The 22064-nt window shown below is 47.3% G+C and overlaps 2 protein-coding genes and 1 pseudogene across 6 annotated transcripts; 2 read left to right on the top strand and 1 right to left on the bottom strand.

Annotated features, from left to right (window-relative positions):
• The first annotated feature begins 3 nt into the window (after positions 1-3).
• Tsen34 (tRNA splicing endonuclease subunit 34) lies at positions 4-8365 on the top strand. 5 transcript variants are annotated; one of them, XM_052170355.1, is made up of 5 exons: positions 4-80; positions 1523-1769; positions 1912-2161; positions 2297-2551; positions 7857-8365. In XM_052170355.1, exons 2-5 carry the CDS (start codon positions 1527-1529, stop codon positions 8042-8044), a joined length of 936 nt encoding a protein of 311 aa, XP_052026315.1. In that variant the 5' UTR covers positions 4-80; positions 1523-1526; the 3' UTR covers positions 8045-8365. The 5 variants fall into 5 exon arrangements, with proteins under 5 accessions (XP_052026315.1, XP_052026312.1, XP_052026296.1 ...); XM_052170352.1 differs by lacking the exon at positions 4-80 and adding an exon at positions 193-261; XM_052170336.1 differs by lacking the exon at positions 4-80 and adding an exon at positions 578-828.
• Positions 8366-10879: 2514 nt separating this feature from the next.
• On the top strand, positions 10880-13827 carry Rps9 (ribosomal protein S9). The gene is made up of 5 exons (XM_052170412.1): positions 10880-10961; positions 11215-11336; positions 11545-11667; positions 12714-12900; positions 13577-13827. Exons 2-5 carry the CDS (start codon positions 11240-11242, stop codon positions 13752-13754), a joined length of 585 nt encoding a protein of 194 aa, XP_052026372.1. The 5' UTR covers positions 10880-10961; positions 11215-11239; the 3' UTR covers positions 13755-13827.
• A 966-nt stretch (positions 13828-14793) lies between these two features.
• Positions 14794-21164, bottom strand: LOC127666957 (leukocyte immunoglobulin-like receptor subfamily B member 3; annotated as a pseudogene).
• Between the last annotated feature and the right edge of the window lie 900 nt (positions 21165-22064).

Here is a 22064-nt window from a genome sequence, read left to right as displayed (position 1 = left end):
GCTCAGCGTTCCGAAAGAGATCGACTTTCAGCTTCGGATTCCTTCGGGCACACTCGGTCATTCAAGCTCACGGCGTGGAGGTGGGGCCGCAGCTTCGGCTTACTTCGGAGATAGCCGAGTTCTAAAGTCGCGGTTCGGAATTAGATGCATTTACAAACGCGACCGGATGTAGGCGGGGCCACACGCTTCGGCTTGTTTCGGAAATAATCGGGTCCAAAAGTCGTCGTTCAGTGCTAGGCCTTCTCAAGAAAGCAGCACAAAGTAGGCGGGACCGCATGCTTCGGCTTACTTCGGAGATAGTCGGAATCAGTCGGGGTGATGTGTGTGTGGGGGTGTGGGGGAGTGTACATCTGAATGCTTTCTCAGGTCACGGTCAAATGCCAGTGAGGGCAGAAGTTTTGGCCTAACTTTGGAAATAATAGTGTCAGTAGGCTTGGCTTAATAACAGAGCTAAAAGCTTATGGAAGCATCAAGTCTTGTTTTCGGGGGAGGGAGGCGGAGCCATATTAGACCGGAAAAAGGCGAAGGGGCGGGGCCTACGTGACTCGTGGATTTGGGGGCGAGGTCAGAGCAATGACAGGGTCCCGCTTGTGCAGACCGGAGCGGCGATGAGAGCTCTCTCGGCTTTTCCGCTCTGCTGACCTGACGGGATGACGGAGGACGCGCTACGTAGGGCCAACTCCGCCTTAGCCGAGAGTTGGTGTTGGTAGAGGTTGGCTTGCTGCCTCTGCGCGAGGACAGTGCGATAGACTGAAGGGAAGCCACGACGTGCACTGCACCTAGCGTGCGACTGTGGATTCAAGCGTGGGCGTGAACTCCTTAAATTGGGTAGGAAGTGGGCGGGACCACGACGGGAAGAAAGTCGGGCATGGCTAGGCTCGAAAGCTGAACCTCTTGCAACTTAGAGGGGGTTGGCTGAGTCGGCTGAGCCGAGATCTCCCGCTGCGGTCAGGAGTGGAGTCGAGATCTTCCGAAGGCTGGAACGCTTGCGTTTGGGGTGGGCAGGGCTCCCGATTGAGCCGAATTTAGGATGCTGGAACATCGAACAGCTGGCGCAAGACAGGACTGGGTTTCTTTTAAAGACCGACTCGGAGAATAGGCGGGAAAAGGCGAATCTCGGAAATTCCAAAGGGGAGGGGCTGGGCTCCAAGTATTTTAGAAGAGGGTGTGGCTTGAGTAAACCTTCCCCCTACATTGAGGTTCCGAGACTTGACAGACAGATAAGAAAGAAGACACCCACTTTGCAGAAAGGGCGGTGCACCACTATGGCGGGAGGTCTCTGAGGAGACGAGACGTGGTGGTACGCACTGGCAGAAATGATGGTCACCGGGAGCTGACGGGGAGCGAGCGGAGCGGTGGGACCTGGGTGAGGGGCGTGGCCGATCTTGGCTTGGGCTGCGGGAGGCGACCCCGGCCCCGCCCCCTGGGGGGTCAGGGGCGGGGTCTCGCACTGAGGGCGTGGAAGACTTCAGTAGGGTCGGTGGGGCTGTTGGGGTGACCGCGACGCACCCCCACTCCGCAGGAAGATGCTGGTGGTGGAGGTCGCTAATGGCCGCTCGCTAGTGTGGGGAGCCGAGGCCGTGCAGGCGCTGCGGGAGCGCCTGGGAGTCGGGGGACGCACGGTGGGCGCCCTGCCCCGCGGGCCCCGCCAGAACTCGCGCCTGGGCCTTCCGCTTCTGCTGCTGCCCGAAGAAGCCCGGCTCCTGGCCGAGATAGGCGCTGTGACCCTCGTCAGCGCCCCGCGCCCGGATTCCCGCAACCATAGCTTGGTAAGAAACGAAGGGCCCTTAACAGTGGGAAGGCCTGGGAGGGCCTGTTCTAGAAAGACGCTGTGGGAAGGTTGTAAACAGCGTCAGAATTCCTGTCTCCCTTAGGCGGTGTCTTGGGGTTCTAGTTAACTGTACTTCTCAGGCCCTAGCATCGTTCAAACGCCAGCAAGAGCAGAGTTTCCAGGATCAGAGCACTTTGGCAGCCGAGGCCCGGGAGACCCGGCGTCAGGAGCTTCTAGAGAAGATCGTAGAGGGCCAGGCTGCCAAGAAGCAGAAGCTGGAACAGGATTCAGGGGCAGATGAAGAAGGCCAAGAAGCCGGTGGAAGTGAAGCTACCCAAGGGAATGAGACCAGCGATGATGGCCAGGCTTCTGCGGAGCAGGAGGGAGCAGGTGAGAGTAGGATTTAGAGTTAAGATTCAGGGCAGGAGGGAGGGAAGCTTTGAAGAATTTTAGTTGGGTTCTTCTGGAGATAAGAAGATCTTGTGGACTCAGTAAATTCTTCTCTGTACACCCCTCCCCCGTTAGATTCATCTCCCCAACCAGGACCTTCAAATGGGGTGACTCCCTTGCCCAGATCAGCCCTGCTTATCCAGCTGGCCACTGCTAGGCCTCGGCCTGTAAAAGCTAAGCCTCTGGACTGGCGTGTGCAGTCCAAAGACTGGCCCCATGCTGGCCGTCCTGCTCATGAGCTGCGCTACAGTATCTACAGAGACCTGTGGGAGAGAGGCTTCTTCCTCAGCGCAGCTGGGAAGTTTGGTGGTGACTTCCTGGTCTATCCTGGTGAGTCTGGGTTGGGGCTCGGGTGTTCTGTACCTTTTCTAATGGTCTTTATTTGTTGTGCATTTTCTCTTTTGTTCAGTCTCTTCGCCCAGGGGACCTAAAACAGGACAACGAGTATGCCAGAGTTCTCTTGAACCCATGGAGAGTAGTTTTGTCAGAGGCAGGTTCTCATCCCATAGCCAAAATTAGCTTGGGATTTGCTTCACAGGCTAGCCTTGGAATCCAAGGTTTCTCTACCTCCCAAGTGCTGGAATTGCAGGCTTGTGTCACAACACCTGGCTTAATGTAACTTTTCATAAATACGGTCTGTGATCTAGAAGTAGATTTAGAAATCCTTACATAGGTGCACAAAACATTTGAGTGCATTCACTGCAGGATTCTTTATAGAATTGAAAGATTAAAAGTAGGGAAGTTACTGATAAGTCAGGAAGAAAACATAGTAATTAAGCTGGAAGAAATGGTGTGTGCCTTTAATTCCAGCCAAGCTGCATAGCGAGACAGCCTCAAAACAAAAGCCAGAAAAACAACAACAACAACAACAACAAAACAGTCGTTGTCGGGCAGTAGTGGCGCGTACCTTTAATTCCAGCACTCATGAGGCAGAAGCAGTCAGATCTCTGTGAGTATGAGACCAGCCTGGTGTCCAGGATGGCCAAATATATACAGAGAAACTCTGTCAGGAAAAATCAAATCAAACAAACCAAAACAAAAAAGTAGCTGTCTGGGAAACAGTATTAGTATTAGTAGTTATCAAAGAATTACTGTATAGGATTAGAGTTGGGTATTACACATGCCTCTAATATCAGCTCTAGATAAGTTGAGACAAAGCCAGTTTGAGGCTAGCTTTGGCTACATGATACTTCATCTCAACAAAGGAAAGAAAATAGATGGCCACATGTGATGGCCATATTTGTAATCCTGGTACTCCATCTGAGACAGAAGGATTGCTGCAAGTTTGAGACCTGCATAAGCAACACAGTGAGTTCAGCCCAGCCAGGGCTGGGTATCAAGACTCTGGAAAAAAAAAGAAAATAAAGTTGCAGAATCTATGTGAAAAGTACAATTTAAAATGAAAAAGAAAGGCAGGTAATTGAAAATGTATGGTAGATTATATTTTGATATGGATATGCAGATGCATTTTTAAGTGCCCTTGAACATCGTCGGTCAAGTTATTAGGTCTGAGTATGCTGATGTGTGCCTATATTCCCAGCTACTTGGGAAACTGAAGCAGAATTTCTTGGATGTGGGAGTTAAAAACCAATCTGTGCAACATAGGTGAGATTCCTGTTTCCAGACAAAGCCACTGCAGCTTAAAATGATGAGTTGAAATCAGTTGATTACCCAGTCTTACACTTGACTTGTTTGTTTATTTATTTTTTGAGACAGGGCTCATTGCATAGGTCTGGATGACCTAGAACTTGCTATGTAGATGACAGTAGCCTAGAATTCAAAGAGCCTGCCTCTGTCTCCCAAGGGCTCAGATTAAAGGCTTGTACCACCATGCCTGGGAATCTTACAAGTTTTTTCAGTTAAGGTCTACTGTGTAACCTTGGCTAATCTCAGACTCACAGAGATCTACCTGTCTGTCTCCGAGTGCTGGGGTCAAGGGTATCTGCATCCATATCAGGACTTTTTTTTTTTTTAATTTTTATGTACATTGCCTGTTAATGACTGTGTAAGGGTGTTGGATCCTCTGGACTGGAATTAGAGATAGTTGTGAACTGTCATGAGGGTGTTGGGAATTGAATTCTTCTGAAAGAGCAGCCAGTGCTCTTAACCACTGAGCCAGCTCTCCAGTCCCTCTTTTAAAAAAAAAAAAAATGAAGAAAGCCCAAGGCAGTTTCCCACATGACAGAGTTGGAAGCATTCTTCTTGCTTGAGCCTTCTATGTGCTAGGATGACAAATATAAGCCACCACACACAGCTCTAATCTCCACTAACTAAATTGAACCATAAGCTGAACTATTCGTTCTTTCTTTCTTCCTTCCTTTCTTTCTTTCTTTTTATTTTATTTTATTTTATTTTATTTTATTAATTTATTTATTTTGGTGTTCGAGACAGGGTTTCTCTGTATAGCCCTGCCTATCCTGGAGCTCACTCTGTAGACCCAGGCTAGCCTCGAACTCAGAAATCTGCCTGCCTCTGCCTCCCAAGTGCTGGGATTAAAGGTATGTGCCACCAATGCCCAGCAAACTATTTGTTCTTTTCTTTCCTCTTTTCTTTCCATTTGACAGGGTGGTGCTGGCCTCAACCATGCGAGTGCTGAGGTGATTAAAATGCATACGCATTCAAGCCTGTCACTGACCAGTTCATTCTGATGTGTCCATATTTCTAAAACAGTGAGCACTTAAGTGTATAGGACACTGAGAGAATCCTTGCCTCTGTGAAATAGTGTCGAACGCCTCAATGACTCTAAAGCTTCTAAGTTTATTTTTAAATTTTGCCTGAGGCTCAGAGTTGCTAAGCCTCCAGGAAAACAGTTACAGGATTAGTTTCTCAAGTATTTTGATGTACCCTCTCAGCTGGCAGGAGCCCTGTAACAGCCAGAGAACCTGGTTACTGCCTAGACTCTGCCAAGAACCCAGCTGCTAGGCAGGGACATAGTAACAGTTGTCCTTAAAGTGCTACAGTCTCACAGTTTGGATTCTCATTCCCTCCCTCTTAAAGATTTCCATTTCATTTCTGTTTTCTTTGTATGTTTTGTGTGTGTGTGTGTGTGTGTGTGTATGTGTCTAAGGAGACCTAGAGATGGCCTTGGATTCCCCTGGACCTGGAGTTACAGACACCTGTGAGCTGTCTGATGGATGTGTCGGGAACTTAGCACTTGGGTCCCTCTGGAAGAGTGCTTCGAGTTCTTCATTGTTCGGCCATCTTTCCAGTTCTGTGTTTTAAATTCCCGTTTCCTGTGGTTTACCCTTTTGTACAGTCGTATTCAGATCCTATCATGCTAGTTCAGGTTCACCAGAGACATGCTGTCAGCTGTTCGGTAGCTGAAGTCATCAGAGGATCAGAGGGCATCCTTGCCTCTGCCTACATAGCACATATGGCTGCAGTGCTAAGATGGCAAAGCCAAGTCTCTGCAATAAGGGCCACAAAGCTAACTGTATTTACTCTCTGGATCTTTTTGGGGGAAATTTTTTTTTTTTTTTTTAAGATTTATTATGTTAACGTATATGAATACATTGCAGCTGTTAGATACACCAGAAGAGGGCATCGGATTCCATTACAGATGGTTATGAGCCACTATGTGGTTGCTGGGAATTGAACTCAGGACCTCTGGAAAAGCAGTCAGTGCTCTTAACCACTGAGCCCCCTCTTCAGCCCAGGGGAAATTCTATTAACTATTTTTATTTTATTATTTATTTGCATCTTTTTTTTTTTTTTTTGGACAGGGTTTCTCTGTGTAACAGCTGTTCTGAAACTCACTCTGTAGACCAGGCTGACTTTTTTTTTTTTTTTACTTTTTTTTTTTTTTTTTTTTTGTTTTTGTTTTTTTTTTTTGTTTTTTTTTTTGTTTGTTTGTTTGTTTTTCGAGACACGGTTTCTCTTTGTAGCCCTGGCTGTCCTGGAACTCACTCTGTAGACCAGGCTGGCCTTGAACTCAGAAATCCGCCTGCCTCTGCCTCCCAGAGTGCTGGGATTACAGGCGTGCGCCACCACCGCCCGGCTCAGGCTGACTTTTAACACACAGAGATCTGCCTACCTCTGCCTCCCCAGTTGGGATTAAAGACATTTGCCACCATGAAGGGCTTTAGTTTTTGCACTATCCTCGTATAAAGTCTTCTTTTTCTAGCCTATTAGGATCTCAGACTGATCCCGTTTTTGTTTTATAACTGCAGTGCTAGGTTCAGACCTTGCTTGTGCTACATAAGTAAGGCACTGTGGTTTTTTTTTTTTCATATTTTTTATTTTATTTTATCTTTTTGTTTTGTTTTGTTTTGTTTTGTTTTTCCAAGACAGGGTTTCTCCGTATAGCCCTGGCTGTCCTGGAACTCACTTCGTAGACCAGGCTAGCCTTAAACTCAGAAATCTACCTGCCTCTGCCTCCCAAGTGCTGGGATTACAGGTGTGCGCCACCACCGCCCGGCTGTATTTTATTTTATCTTATTTTACTTTATTTTGGTAAAGTCTCTTTATGGTGCCCAGGTTGGTCTTGAACTCCTAAGCTCAAGGATTATCATGTGATGTCCCCAGCTTCTACCCCAAGCTGCCTCAGTGCTTGAGGATACAAGTGCATCTCACCACACCTTTTAATCATGATAGCTGTGTATTGTTTAGTTTTATAGATGTACCTCGTACCATGGAAGTGACCATTCTGTGCTTTCTATTCTGTTTCTTAGCAATTGTGAAGCCATCTTGGGTCGTCAGAACCAACCTGGCACACATGAACGCTCTGTCTCAAAAAAGGGCAAAAGAAGATAGAAGATCCTTAGTAGAATAGCTGTTCCAGGTGTAGTGGTATACACCATTATTCCTAGCACTGAGGAAACAGACCCAGGTAGATCTCTGTAGGTTTGAGGCCAGTCTGGTCTATATAGTGAGTTCTAGAATATCCATAGCTACCGACCATAGCTGTCTCAAAAAAAAAAAAAAAAAAAAAGGTAGCTGGGTCCCAGGATATAGGTTTCTTTTGTTTGTTTGTTTTTTGTTTTTTTCCAAGACAGAGTTTCTCTGTGTAGTCCTGGCTGTCCTGGAACTCACTCTGTAGACCAGGCTGGCCTCGAACTCAGAAATCTGCCTGCCTCTGCCTCCCAAGTGCTGGGATTACAGGCTTGTGCCACCACGCCCGGCAGGATATAGGTTTCAAAATATTGAGTGTGCTGAAAACTGAAATGTCCATCTGGCCTATGATATCCACTACTCAAGAGGCTGAGAGAGGGGACTAAGAATGCCTAGATTAGGGTCAGGTGAGCTACAGGGCAAATTCAAGACTAGCAAGGACAATGTAAAACCCTGTCTCCAAAAGTGAAAGGACAGTGCTAGAGAGATGACTCCATTGCTCTTGCAGAGGACCAGATAGGGTTCCGGCACCCACATGGTCGCTCACAGCCCTCTGTGACCCCAGTTCTATGGGTCCTAATGCCCTCTATGGCTTACACAGGCACCAACCACACGTGGTACACATGTATGCAGGGAAGCAAACATTCATATACTTTAACGAATACTTATGTCATCTATATAAAGCCCTGGCTTCCATACCCAGCACTACAAAGGAAACAAAAATGTCATAAGCCTGAGGATCCCATGCCAGATCCCATCCCGGCCCCTGCAGATGGGAACAGCTGTGCGTCTCTCTTCCCCCCAGGTGATCCGCTGCGTTTCCACGCTCACTACATTGCTCAGTGCTGGTCTGCTGAGGACCCCATCCCGCTTCAGGACCTGGTCTCTGCAGGCCGCCTGGGAACCAGCGTCAGGAAGACCCTGCTTCTCTGCTCCCCTCAGCCTGATGGGAAGGTGGTCTATACATCCCTGCAGTGGGCTAGCCTGCAGTGAGCTGGAGACTGCCGGGATGTGGCTGGGTGTGGCAAGAACCCCCTTCAGCAGTCACCCCAGCTGACCTCCGCGTGGAGGCTGTGCTCTCCCCCTCCCCCCACCCCCCAGCCTGGTTAGTTCCCATCCCAGGGTTTTGAACACTACATCCTTTGTTTGTTTTTTGTTTTTTGTTTTTCCTGTTTTAAGGCAGTTACTACCTGTGTTCTTCTGCATTTCTGTTTCCAAACTGAGCTTGTTGAGAATGGAGACTGCTTTTGTTTGGCTTTTCTGTTTCCTGTGGGGCTTAGGTCCCAGCAGTTCTCAATAAATATGTTGAATAAATGTTTGTATTTTTAGTCCTTACAACAATCCTTGAAACGTGGGGCTCTCATTCCTATATTCAGATGAGAAAAGGAAAGGGGAAATGACTTGATCAGGGTCACAAAACTAATAAATACTAGGCCTGGGCCTTTATACCTGGTCTCTGTGATTCAGGAATCTGCCTCTTTTCATCGCTCTAAGGGTTGTCTCGAAGATATTTTCATTCGGCGTTTACGTATGGTAAGTACAGCTGTGCATGTATGTGAGCATGCCTGTGCTATGGAGCTTAGATGGAGGTCAGAGGGCGACTTGAGAGAGCCTGCTCTCTTTTCCATGTGGGGCTCAGGGAATGAACGCAGGCTACCAGGCTTGCCATCAAGAATCTTTAAGGGCTGAGCCATCTTGCTGGTCCCCTTGAGATTACTACAAAACATTTTAAATATGTGATGTAAAGGTTATAACTAAAACTGCTGTGTGAGCTGGTTGTGGTGGTGTAAACAAGTCCAGAAAGATATGCGGATGAGGCAAAGTCAGGAGGATCATGAGTTTGAGGCCTGCCTGGGCTACATTTGTTGGGTTGTAGAGACTCAGCGCTTGAGCTTTTCCAAAGGGGCTGAGTTCAGTTCCCAGCGCATAGAGCACAGCTTCTAAGTGCCTGCAACTCCATCTTCAGGGAATTTGGTGCCCTATTCTGCCCTCTAAACACAACTGCACTCAGGTGTATATACTCACACAGACGTACACATAATTAAAACAAAAGTCAACTTGGTGTGGTGGTTTATACTTTTAATCTCAGTGTTCAAGTGGCAGAGGCAGGGGCATCTCTGGGATCAAGGCTAGCCTGGTCTACATGGCAATTATCACCAGGTCAGCAAGACCTGTCTCAAATAGATCAACGAATAAGGTCTGGAGAGGTGGCTCAGTGGTTGAGTACTTGGTGTTCTTGCAGAGGACCTGAGTTTTGTTCACAGCACATACAGGGCTCACAACTCCAGTCTTTGGGTATCTAACCCCTTATGACCTTTGAAGGTCCTAGGTATACATATGGGATATTTGTGTGGATATAAGCAGGAAAAATACATGTACACACTAAATCATTTTTAAAAATTAAAAAGCAAATGTTTAACACAGAAAGCTGGTCTGACTCTCTGTCCCTACCAATGTCCTCCCAGACTAAATGAGCATGATCCTTGCTTTTTGAGTATACAAATGCAAGTGTAAATTCTTACTAATCATACTGGTTAAAATAAAAATATCTGAGGTAGTCCTAGTGGTACAGGCCTGTCCTCCTACTATTCAAGGACAGAGGCAAGGACATTATGCCTGAGTCTGAGGCCAGCCTGTCTACATAATTCATAGTTTCAGGATAGCCAGAGTTCATAGACCCCGTTTTCACTAAGTAATAAGTCATAAAAAGCAGATATACACAAAGCCGGCCATGGTAGTCCAGTGTCTTTAATCCCTGCACTTGGGGGGCAGAGCCAGGCGGATCTCTGTGAGTTTGAATAGGAAGCTCCAGGACAGCCAGGACTAAGAGGAAAGACCATCTCTAAAAACAAACATCAGTTGCATGAAAGTGGATCGTAACCGGGCAGTGGTGGCACAGGCCTTTAATCCCAGCACTTGGGAGGCAGAGGCAGGCAGATTTCTGAGTTGGAGGCCAGCCTGATCTACAGAGTGAGTTCCAGGACAGCCAGGGATCTACAGAGACCCTGTCTCGAAAAACAAAAAACAAACAAAAAACCCCCAAACAAACAGAAAGTGGATTGTAATTCCAGCACTTGGGAGGTATAGGCAGAAGGATCAGGAATTCACAGTCATTCGATAGAAAACCCTGCATCAAAAACAAATTAGGAGACTTGCCTATAGGCCAACTTGATACAGGCATTTTCTTAAATGAGTTTCTCTTTCCACAATGTCTAGGTTTGTGTCAAGCTGCCAAAAGGAATCAGCACAAGATGTATATTTCAGTACAAAAATAATCCCAGCATTACTTTTTTTTTTTTTTGGATTTTTTTTTTCCCCCGAGACAGGGTTTCTCCGTGTAGCCCTGGGTGTCCTGGAACTCACTCTGTAGAGCAGGCTGGCCTTGAACTCAGAAATCCGCCTGCCTCTGTCTCCCAGAGTGCTGGGATTACAGGCGTGTGCCACCACCGCCCGGCCCCAGCATGACTTTTATGATCGTATTTTTTTATTATTATTATTATATTTTGTGGCTCACACCTAAAATTTTAGCACTTTTAAAGGCAAGGGCACTGCTACAAGATTGAATCTTGACTGCTGCCCTGAATTCCCTGTAAGTTTTTACGAAGAGTATTTGTTAAAACAAAAAGTGACAACTGTGGTTACTAAGTCAATGCTTTCGCCCTAGAAAGGGCGGCCTCGTAAATTCTTGGATTAACCGAGACGTCACTTTAGCTCTTCAATCGCTTAACCTCCCTGGTAAGTCAACCAACCCAGCAAAGCGCCGCTCTGGCCGTCGGCTCGTCTCTACTGCTTTCCTGTTTCTGATTGGCGCTGACGCAAGCCGTGCGTGATGACGTCACCACAAGGCGACGTTGCTATAAGAGCGCGATCCCGCGGCCACATTTCTCTTTGTCTGGGCCTGAGTTCGTAGGTGAGAGTTTTGGTTGTTTGTGAGTTCTCCTTTTAAGGGGGTGCTGGTGTAAGGTAAGGGAGCACGCTAAGGAAGAGGGGTGGGAGGGTGTCTGGAAATTCTTACAACACGGTTGTGAAACAATCCCGTTTTCAAATTTTGTAAGGAGGTTCTCCCGAGAGCCGAAGTGGTGCCGCCGTGTCCCAGCGGGGTTTGCTGCACATGCGCCACAAGGTCATATAATTTTTTTTTAAAACGATCCTTTACTGCGCAGGCGCAGCGGGCCTAGCGAAGTCACCATGCCGGTCGCCAGAAGCTGGGTTTGTCGCAAAACCTATGTGACCCCACGGAGACCCTTCGAGAAATCGCGTCTCGACCAGGAGCTAAAGTTGATTGGTGAGTGGTGGCCAAAGTAGAATTTCGGATTGCGGGTCGGGGAAGAATTAGGTAGCCATGATGTCCGTCTCCCACGTGCTCGTTCTGGAGAATACTACGTGGCGCCAGATCCACAGGATTGTGGTTTGGTTTGTGCTCTCTAGTCGCCATGCAGATGTAGTAATAACCCATGGCTCTGGCCCTGTGCTTTCCTCCCAACCACGTGCAGGAGAGTATGGGCTCCGGAACAAACGTGAGGTGTGGAGGGTCAAGTTTACCCTGGCCAAGATCCGTAAGGCTGCCCGGGAGCTGTTGACGCTGGACGAGAAGGATCCTCGGCGTCTGTTTGAAGGTGTGTGTGAACCTAATGTCAAAAAATGGCGGTTGCTGAGTTTTTTAGGGGCGTGGGAGGTGTGACGTTGAACAAGTTGGGCTAGTGGGGATTGAGACAGGGTCTTGGTGGCATAGATTGGCCTGGAGCTCAAATGTAAGTCAGTCAGACTGCCAGAACTAGAAGTGTTGGGTATGCAAGCTTTGAGCCACCTCACTTGGCTTAGTGGAGTTCTTCAACACAGACTATAGAGATTTAGGTTTTGGAATTGAGAATGGGGGTTCCAGGTATGTGAGAATTAAATTTCGGTTTGCCAAGGTGACTTATCAGGAGTCATTTTATAGTGAAACCACCCACCACAAGGATTCTTTTGAGCTTCTAGAGTTCTGCCCCTGCCTGCATTGGGCAAATTGAGGCCAAAGAAAAAGTTAACAGGAAGTTCACCTCTGTTTTTTCTGTCTTAATACTGGATGTTTTATTTAGTTTTAGGTGGTGTGGTTGTAGTGGTATAATTTTTCCATCTGAAATACATTTTTGCATTTGCATCTGGCTAGCATTTATAGAATATTAGAAACTGAGCCTATGTTTTAGGATTCTGAAAGATGGAAGATGACCAGGTTTTGTAATTTGGTTCTCCATACTTAGGATTTCTTCCTAGGTGACTGGGCCTACATTCACCGTTAACTCCTGGGAGGCGTGAGGAGTAGATGTGGGCTGTTTGTGTATCTGGTTGGCCTTGTGTGTAGTTCAGATCACCATTTAGCTCTGCTGTCCCTATCCTCCCAGGTGTTGTGATTTATGTTGTGAAAGTAAAGCTTTTTTTTAAAGTTGAACATTATTAGAGAGCTTAATCTTAGTGTCAGGCTGAATTGAAAGGCTAAGCCCGTGGGGTGTCTGTTGGTCATGTCAGGGTCTCAAGCCTAGGGCTCTCGGAGGAAGCTACAGGCACGTCATTGGCTTTTTCCAGAGCTCCCTGCAAAAGTGAATGAAAGCTGTAGTATTTTACCTTGAGAGCACTGAGGAAGTCTGAGGTCAGGCCTCATTTGGCTGCTGCTCCCCCATCATAGGTAACGCTCTGCTGAGGCGGCTTGTCCGCATCGGAGTGCTGGACGAGGGCAAGATGAAGCTGGATTACATCCTGGGCCTGAAGATCGAGGACTTCTTGGAGAGGCGCCTGCAGACCCAGGTCTTTAAGCTGGGCCTGGCCAAATCTATTCACCACGCCCGCGTGCTCATCCGCCAGCGTCACATCAGGTGAGCCGCAGCTGGGCCTGGAGGTCTTGTTTTATGTCTCTGTGTGTGCTGTTGGCTCCCTTTGCTAAGCCGCCATCCCTGTCTCCTGTGCAGCCCTTAGAGCTGACAGAAGGGAGCTTGCCCTTGAGTTCAGAGTCGTGACCTGCGAACAGCTTCTGGGGATACTGGGGACAGACAGCCTTGTTTCCCCATAGCCCAGCGCAAGGGTCACTGCGGCTCAGGCCGTACACCTTGTGAAGGTGTCTGCCAGGCATATAAGCAGCTGGACAGGTCACAGCTCTTGGTGCCCCCTTGGAGGGAGAAGATGGTTTGGAGTCAATGGAGTTTGCTGTGTAAGGTACAATCTAGACATTCACTGCTATAGCCCTACTTGTTAATGTGCAAGGTGATAATGCACTTAGCACTGTCTGAAGTGACTAGAGGGAAGAATGGAAACTGCTCATTAAGCCCACTGTAAATGAGCACCAGTCATGACAGCTCCCCCTCCCTGCTTTATGACATCTGTGGGCAGAGGTTTGAGGTCATAGGTCACTACAGTGTGGACAGGAAGCAAACCAAAGTATTAGTGTGGGCACTGCCTCTGGGAGGTGTCAGCAGTGCCGTGAGCCTGCTGTCAAAGGACAGGACCAAATGGTTCAGCCTTTCACTTTGTCCCTTACCCTGTTCTTCCTGCCAGGGTCCGCAAGCAGGTGGTGAACATCCCGTCCTTCATCGTCCGCCTGGACTCCCAGAAGCACATCGACTTCTCCCTCCGGTCTCCTTATGGTGGAGGCCGCCCAGGCCGAGTGAAGAGGAAGAATGCCAAGAAAGGCCAGGGCGGTGCTGGAGCCGGTGATGATGAGGAAGAGGATTAATTGGTTAACACCTTGCTGCACTGGGGGACTGTCTAGTTTTCCAGTTGAAAAATAAAAGTTGATACTTGGTTTATTGGTGTGTCTCGCTGTAGTGTTAACTTCTGCCGAAGGACAAAGCCCTGCTACACTAGGCTATACTGTCCAGCTTCACTTGGTAAATGTTCCCGAGGGGAAACACTATGTTGACAGATGTTAGGTACATTGTGATACAGTGGAAAGCAATATAAACCCAGTCATTAGGAGCCAAACTTTAGTCTCTAGTGAGATTGACTGGTTGAAACCTTGCAGGGTGGCTTTGGTAAGTTATGTGTCTCAAGATGTGGTTTTGGTGATCAGGAAATGAGCTAGTGATGTTTGCCCAGGGCTGCTTAAGAAATTTTCTATCTAAAGCTTTATACTGTTGTGGTCAGGAGGGAGGTTGCCTTGCTGGAAGCTTGTCAGACAGGAAGATAATGCAGATAGCCACTGGGACTGAGGAAATGGGAGCTTAAAGTTGAAAGAACAGCTGCTTTGCTACTAATAGAATCCAGTCCTTTCCTGAGGAATCAGGTCAGTTGAGAGGCCAGCTTCGATGCGGGACAACTCTTAGAAGTACTATAAAGCTGGCATAGGGTCTCCAGGCAATGACAAGTGACACCCCTACCTGGAGGTCTGCCTGGTGGTTAAGTTAAAGTCTCCAGGTATCCTGGGGTTATCAGGGCAACCCTCTGATTAGGGCTTTGACTTGGCAAGAACACCATGAAGGCTAGGTAGTAGCCAGTGATCTTGAAGTAAGTGTGGAGTAGTTGGGGTAAGCTTGAAAGCTTGGAGGTGTGTTGAACTAAGTCTTCTGTACAAGAGGGGTCTTTCGTTAGCTTAATTGTACTTTATAATAGAATGTCTAAGGAGGAAGGATGGATGTTTAAAATGCCTGTGATATAGACACAGGTTGGGTCGTTTGTGGTGTCTGGGGAGAAGTCTGCTAGAAAATGATTGCTTTGGCACTCCAGTTAGATTCCAGTGCTAGGGTGCTTCATGGGAGCCTGCTGTGCTCCCTTACCTACCCCTGTTCACCAGGGGTGAACACAAACTGAGGGAGATTAAACAAGCAAAAAGGTTTGAGCTAATTTTGCTTCTGCAAAGTTAATGTTGAATTAGCATCAATAGTCTTCAGGGAGTCTTGGAACTAGTGATGAGTTAAGCCTTATGAGATTTATTAATACTAATGGCATCCTTTTAAAGTTTTTTTCACATGAATTTTCTTGAGGCACTTGAATATTTAAATGTGTCTAGGTACATTAAAGGTTTGGGTTAGACTTGAGATCCCTCTGTTTCTGGCACCTTCAGAAGTAAGCTGGCTCAACTAGGCACAAGCAGTGAATAGGCAGCACCTGGCAACTTGTTTTCCCTTCCCACGATCCTTTAGATTAAAGGGACCAGACATTCACAATGAGACTGACCTACTTGAGACCAGCCCATCCGGATACACTGTCTGCATTGCTCGTCCTGCCCCCCACTAAGCGTGGTTCTCTTTACTGGACACAGCGTCTCCAGAATGGGCTTGCAGCTACCTGCGGGTAGTTCACAGGTTTGTGTCTTTGAGATTGGTCTCAGCAGATGCTGCAGGAATTTGGAAGTCTGTCTCCAGTCCGCCCTGGAGTTTCTTCAGAGGATTGTTAAATCTGTCCTCATGTAAAATTAAGACGACAAAAATTTTTCTTGGTTAGAAGTCAGTCATAATAGCTTCAGTATTAAAATTTATGAATTAAACTTTATTATTAAGCCTCCCTCAAAATAAACCCAACTGAGGTGAAAGACCTCTACAGTGAAATGTTGTTAAAACTGAAAAAAAAAATGTTCAAAGGCAGAGAAGATGGCTCAATCAGTAAAATGTAACGGATGAATCTGAATTCGGGTTCCCAGCACTGACATTAAAAGCTGGGTGCTTGTGGGGAGGGGAAAGAATAATGTTCAATATAGTTTGTGTGAAAAAAGGTGTTACTTTAATCCCAGTGCTGGGGAGGTGGAGACAGGAAGCCCCTGGAGCAGCCTGGCCACCCAACCTACCCAAATTCATGGGCTCTGGGTGCAGGGAGTGAGGTAGAATCTGGTTTACCTGCCCCCTCGCTCCAAGAAGATGGAGAATCATTGAGAAAGACATTCAGTGTTGCTGGGACTCCACATGCCTTCAAACATGCATACACCCACATGCACAACAGGTAAAAGTGTAGACACTGCAAGATAGAAAGGGCACTCTGCTTATGAATCACCAGTGTAAAATATCTATAAGAACCAAAGCAATGTAGAAACTCAACACAATCTCCATCAAAATTCCAATGAAATTCTTCACAGAACTAGAAAATCCTAAACTGGGTGTGGGGATTGGATACCTATCTCCCCGACATTCTGAAGGCCAATGAGTGTGAGGCCAGAGACCCAAAAGACAATAAAGCCAAAAACCTAAAAAGCATATGAAAGAAAGAAAAAATAAAACAAATGAAAAACCCCAGCACAGAAACTAATTCTAAACAGTGATGTATCAACACACCCACCTTTAAGTTATAATCTAGAACCATAGCACCTTAACTAGTGTCCTTATTGCCACAAAACCAGGCACAGAACAGACAGAAAAGGACCCAGAGCTGGACAAGGTGGCACAAGCCTGTGACCTAGGGATTTAGAGGGTGGAGCCAGATGATCATTTGAGACAGTCAGGGCTACATTATATCTGATGTACATCAAACAATGGAAAGGAAAAAAGGGTAACAGAGGACCGACCAGGAATAAGCCCCCTGAGGGCGGGATTTAGTGTTTTGAATGGCAGACCAGTGCTCTAATGACCAAGCTACATCCCCAACCCCCGCTTCCACCTTTTATTTTGGGACAGGATCTCACTAAGTTGTACAAAAGGGCCTTGAACTCACCCAGTAGCCAAGACGGATTTTGTAGTTTCTGTCCTTGTGCCTCAGTCTCCAAAGTAGCTGAGATCTCAGGACTGTGCCACCAGGCCAAGCAATTTTTAAATTTTAAGCTACTTGCTGTTTTTGAAATCACTATTAAAGCAGAAGAACAAAAAAGAGAAACAAACCCCAGTGTGGTGCTATTCTTTTCCATATATATGTTAGTTTTGGTTTTTTGAGACAGGGTTTCTCTGTGTAGTCCTGGCTGTCCTGGAACTCACTCTGTAGACCAGGCTGGCCTCGAACTCAGAAATCCACCTGCCTCTGCCTCACAAGCGCTGGGATTAAAGGCGTGCACCACCACTGCCTGGCTGGGGATGTCCTTTTAAAAAAAAATATTACTGAACCTTCATTTTGAATCTTTAAATTAATTGTTTAAGGGATCACATATAGGTTGCTGTGAAGTTGCTTTCTTCCTAAGATTTCTAGTTTCCGTCATGTTGGTTTGGTTAATGATTATTTTCTGGTCTGATAAACTATGTTGGGTTCTGGGTCCTCTTTCTTTCTTTCTTTCTTTCTTTCTTTCTTTCTTTCTTTCTTTCTTTCTTTCTTTCTTTCTCTCTTCCTTCCTTTTCTTTCTTTCTTTCTTTCTTTCTTTCTTTCTTTCTTCCTTCCTTCCTTTTTTTTTTTTTTTTTGGTTTTTTTTTTTTTGGATTTGTTTTTTTTGAGACAGAGTTTCTCTGTGTAGCCCTGGCTGTCCTGGAACTCACTCTGTAGACCAGGCTGGCCTCGAACTCAGAAATTTACCTGCCTCTGCCTCACAAGCGCTAGGATTAAAGGTGTGCGCCACCACTGCCCAGCTGGGGATGTCCTTTTAAAAAAATATTACTGAACCTTCATTTTGAATCTTTAAATTAATTTTTTAAGTGATCACATATAGGTTGCTGTGAAGGTGCTTTCTTCCTCAGATTTCAAGTTTCCGTCGTGTTGGTTTGGTTAATGATTATTTTCTGGTCTGATAAACTATGTTGGGTTCTGTGTCCTCTTTCTTTCTTTCTTTCTTTCTTTCTTTCTTTCTTTCTTTCTTTCTTTCTTTCTTTCTTTCTTTCTTTCTTTCTTTCTTTTCCTTCCTTCCTTTCTTTTTTTTTTTTTGGATTTGTTTTTTTTGAGACAGGGTTTCTCTGTATAGCCCTTGCTGTCCTGGAACTCACTTTGTAGACCAGGCTGGCCTCGAACTCAGAAATCTGCCTGCCTCTGCCGCCCAGAGTGCTGGGATTACAGGCGTGCGCCACCACCGCCCGGCTCCTTCCTTTCTTTTTTTCTTTTTCTTTCTTTCTTTCTTTCTTTCTTTCTTTCTTTCTTTCTTTCTTTCTTTCTTTCTTTCTTTCTTTCTTTTTTTTTTTTTTTTTTTGAGACAGGGTTTCTCTGTAGACCAGGCTGGCCTTGAACTCAGAAATCTGCCTGCCTCTGCCACCACTGCTCGGCCTCTGGCCAGTTTTCATAGCATGCCTCTCTGATGGGAACGTCCCGGGCTTCCTTCTTACAGTTCTGGCTTAACATTCCCGTCCTTGCTGTCCTGGCTCTAGTCACACAGTCAACCTTCCTGAAAACATGTTTCTGGGGCTTGGAGAGGTGGCCCCATGATTAAGAGCACTGACTGCTCTCAAAGAGGAGGTGGGTTTGGGTCCCAGAATCCTCAGAGACACCTACAATCATCTGTAACTCTAGTCCCACGATAGCTTCTGATTTGCTCTTCTGGCCTCCGTGAGCATCATGCAGGCATGCAATGCAGAGACACCCATGCAGGCATGCAATGCAGAGACACCTGTGAGCATCATGCAGGCATGCAATGCAGAGACACCCATGCAGGCATGCAATGCAGAGACACCCATGCAGGCATGCAATGCAGAGACACCCATGCAGGCATGCAATGCAGAGACACCTGTGAGCATCATGCATGCATGCGATGCAGAGACACCTATGCAGGCAAAACATCCCTATGGATTATCTGCTCTAGTTGCGTTTGTTCTGTGTCCACCGCCAGGAGTTGCTGTCCCTTAGATATCTCTGTGGGCTTCTTCATCCAGGTTTTCCCCTCAGAGGACAAACAGACACATGCCAATGAGCCAGGAAGGGGACAGGAGCTGGAAGATGCGTGGTCCCAGGAAAACCAAGAGCGAGTGAGGCCGTAGCACACAGGAGACATTTCGGTTTTCAGCACACACTGAATATTTTGACACCTATATCCTGCCGGGCATGGTGGTACACGCCTTTAATCCCAGCACTTGGGAGGCAGAGGCAGGCGGATTTCTGAGTTCAAGGCCAGCCTGGTCTGCAGAGTGAGTTCCAGGACAGTCAGGGCTACACAGAGAAACCCTGTCTCGAAAGAAACAAACCAAACCAACCAACCAAACAAAAAGAATCATCTCCCCACTGGGAAGTCTGGGCTTGGCTGTCACTGTGAGCCTTGTATTCTGTATCTTCGGTCCCCCTGTTTCCTGTGCTCTGTGTCAAAGTTCTATAGAACCCTGGATCCTCACACGCACCACACCCCAAGTGGTCTCTGAACACCTGTATCCTTTCAATATCATTCTATGGAAAGGTTGGGGTTCCTCACCTGAGACCAGGAGTTCCAGGGGTTCACTAGGAGCTGACCACAAGTATGTCATAGGTGTAGCATCTGCATGTATGTCTCTCGTTGGGGGGGGGGGTGTCACAGGGTCCACAGGGAACAGGGCATGGCATTTCCTTGTGCAGTAGTTATACTGTGAGTCCTGCCTCCCAAGAAAGCTTCTGTGGTCCTTCTACAGTCAGAATGAAACTGTGATATTTCTGCCAGGACTCACACTGGATGGTGACATACCTTCCTGAAGTCACCACAGGGCTGGTCTGAGCTCAAAGGCTGGGTTTCCAGTAGGCTCCTCGGAGAGAAGGAGGAATCAGTTAAATATCCCCAGCTGCCATTATCCTTCTTGGCTCTGAGGTCCTCACAGTGCGGGTGGGCATTCCTGTTAACAGAGCCAAGTCTGGACAGTCAAAACCTGAGGCCTAGGGTCCTGTGTATGCTTTCAACCGTCACTACTCGCTCCAGGGGGTCACTGTAGTCCAATGATTTAGCCTGGGTCCTGTAGGAACATTGCTGTCGTCCTGCATTTTGCTGGTCTACATTTGAGAAAGAGACTTCACCCTTGTTTGCTGGCTTCTGTTGGTTCTTTCTTTGTGATTCTTGTATGTGTTTTTTATAGAGACTGTACTCATTGGCTCCGATGGTCTCCTCACACAAGAAGGTCACCATGGTCACCATTGAGACCATGGAGTCTGGTTATACTCTGAGGATTGGCTTTGGGAGGCACCCTTCAATAACAGAGCAGCTAAGACTCAGGACATCCACCCTCAGATTGCAATCCTTAACCCCGTGACCTTTCAGTCAGGAATAACACACATGTGGGGTTTTACACCATCACCACCCAGGCATAGCTCCTGGAGGTGAAGAAAAGAGCTTTTCAGGAGACTGCAGACACACTCACATGTCGACACTGGGATCCAGAGGCCCAGAGTCAGTCCTGGAAGAGAATTCTATGTAAGAGATTTGTCCCTAAGGCTGACCAAGTTGTCCCCTTTGCAGAACTGCCCGAGATCCTGAGGTTTCCTGATGGGCGAGGGCTGAGCTACAGGCCTTGATCATTTCTAGGCCTCAGTATCCCCTCCCCCTGTTCACTGCTCATGGCCGCAGAGCAGCCATGTGAAAGGTCAAGGCATCTCTTCCCAGAGGCTGCAACTAAGCTTGAGGGCAGAGCTTCAGGCAAAGCCTTGCTGAGAGGATTGGAAGCAGGGTGTGGCCCTGGAGGCAGAGCAGCCACACAGGAATGGGGCTGCCTTCCTCATGTGCTATGCAACTGGGCGGTCCCCAGTTGGCCCTTCCTTTGGTCTCCGTTCCATTTCTGTCACTGTTTTTCCTTGGTACAGGAACATTTCTGTATTAAAACTTTGGGATGGGTAGGTGGCCCCATGCCTTGACCAGGGGCTTTGCCTATCTACTGATGTTGGTTTCACCAGGTTCTATTTCCCCCTTCTCTGGGAATCTTGGTTAAAGTCATCACCGTTGGGTCCTGGGAGCCTCACATGTCCCTGGTGTCTGGGACCCTCCAGTGGCTATCCCCAGTTCATCCCCCCTGCTGCATAATTTTGTTCCATCTCCTGACTCCCTGAATCTCTCTCCCATCTCCTCCAGCTCCTGATACCGCCACCCTTTTCCTCCTCCTCCTTTCTCCTTCCCTGGTACCCCTCTCCCTGTACCCCCAATCATCCTGTTCCCCCCTCAGTGCAGGACTGAAGCATCCACACCCCGGTCTTCCTTCCTTGTACACTCCATATGGTCTGTGGGTTGTATCATGGGTATTGTGAACTTTTGGGCTAATATTCACATACTAGTGAGTGTATAACATGTCTGTTGTTTAGTTTCTGAGTTACCTTTCTCAGGATATTTTCTAGCTGAGTTACCTCTCTCAGTAGATTTTCTAGCTGCATCCATTTTCGTGGGAATTTCATGAATTCATTGTTTTTAATAGCTGAGTAGTATTCCATTGTGTAAATATACCACATTTTCTGTATCCATTCCTTTGTTGAGGGACATCTGGGTTCTTTCCAGCTTCTGGCTATTATAAATAAGGCTGCTATGAACATAACCTGTGTCCTTGTTATATTTTGGGCCATCTTTTGGGTATGGCTGAGTCCTCAGGTAGAACTAGTTACATTTTTCTCAGGAACTGTCAGATTGATTTCCAGAGTGGTTTTACCAGCTTGCAGTCCCACCAGCAGTGAAGGAGTGTACCCCCTTCTCCACATGCTTGCAGTCCCACCAGCAATGAAGGAGTGTTCCCCTTTCTCCACATGCTTGCAGTCCCAGCAGCAATGAAGGAGTGTCCCCCCTTCTCCACATGCTTGCAGTCCCAGCAGCAATGAAGGAGTGTACCCCCTTCTCCACATGCTTGCAGTCCCACCAGCAATGAAGGAGTGTCCCCCCTTCTCCACATGCTTGCAGTCCCACCAGCAATGAAGGAGTGTACCCCTTCTCCACAAGCTTGCAGTCCCACCAGCAATGAAGGAGTGTACCCCCTTCTCCACATGCTTGCAGTCCCACCAGCAATGAAGGAGTGTACCCCCTTCTCCACATGCTTGCAGTCCCACCAGCAATGAAGGAGTGTTCCCCCTTCTCCACATGCTTGCAGTCCCACCGGCAATGAAGGAGTGTTCCCCTTCTCCACATGCTTGCAGTCCCAGCAGCAATGAAGGAGTGTACCCCCTTCTCCACATGCTTGCAGTCCCACCAGCAATGAAGGAGTGTACCCCTTCTCCACATGCTTGCAGTCCCACCAGCAATGAAGGGGTGTACCCCTTTCTCCACATGCTTGCAGTCCCAGCAGCAATGATG

The sequence above is a fragment of the Apodemus sylvaticus genome, chromosome 1 (assembly GCF_947179515.1).
Source record: "Apodemus sylvaticus chromosome 1, mApoSyl1.1, whole genome shotgun sequence".
Classification (NCBI taxonomy): domain Eukaryota; kingdom Metazoa; phylum Chordata; class Mammalia; order Rodentia; family Muridae; genus Apodemus; species Apodemus sylvaticus.
This window is presented reverse-complemented; position numbering and strand designations above follow the sequence as displayed.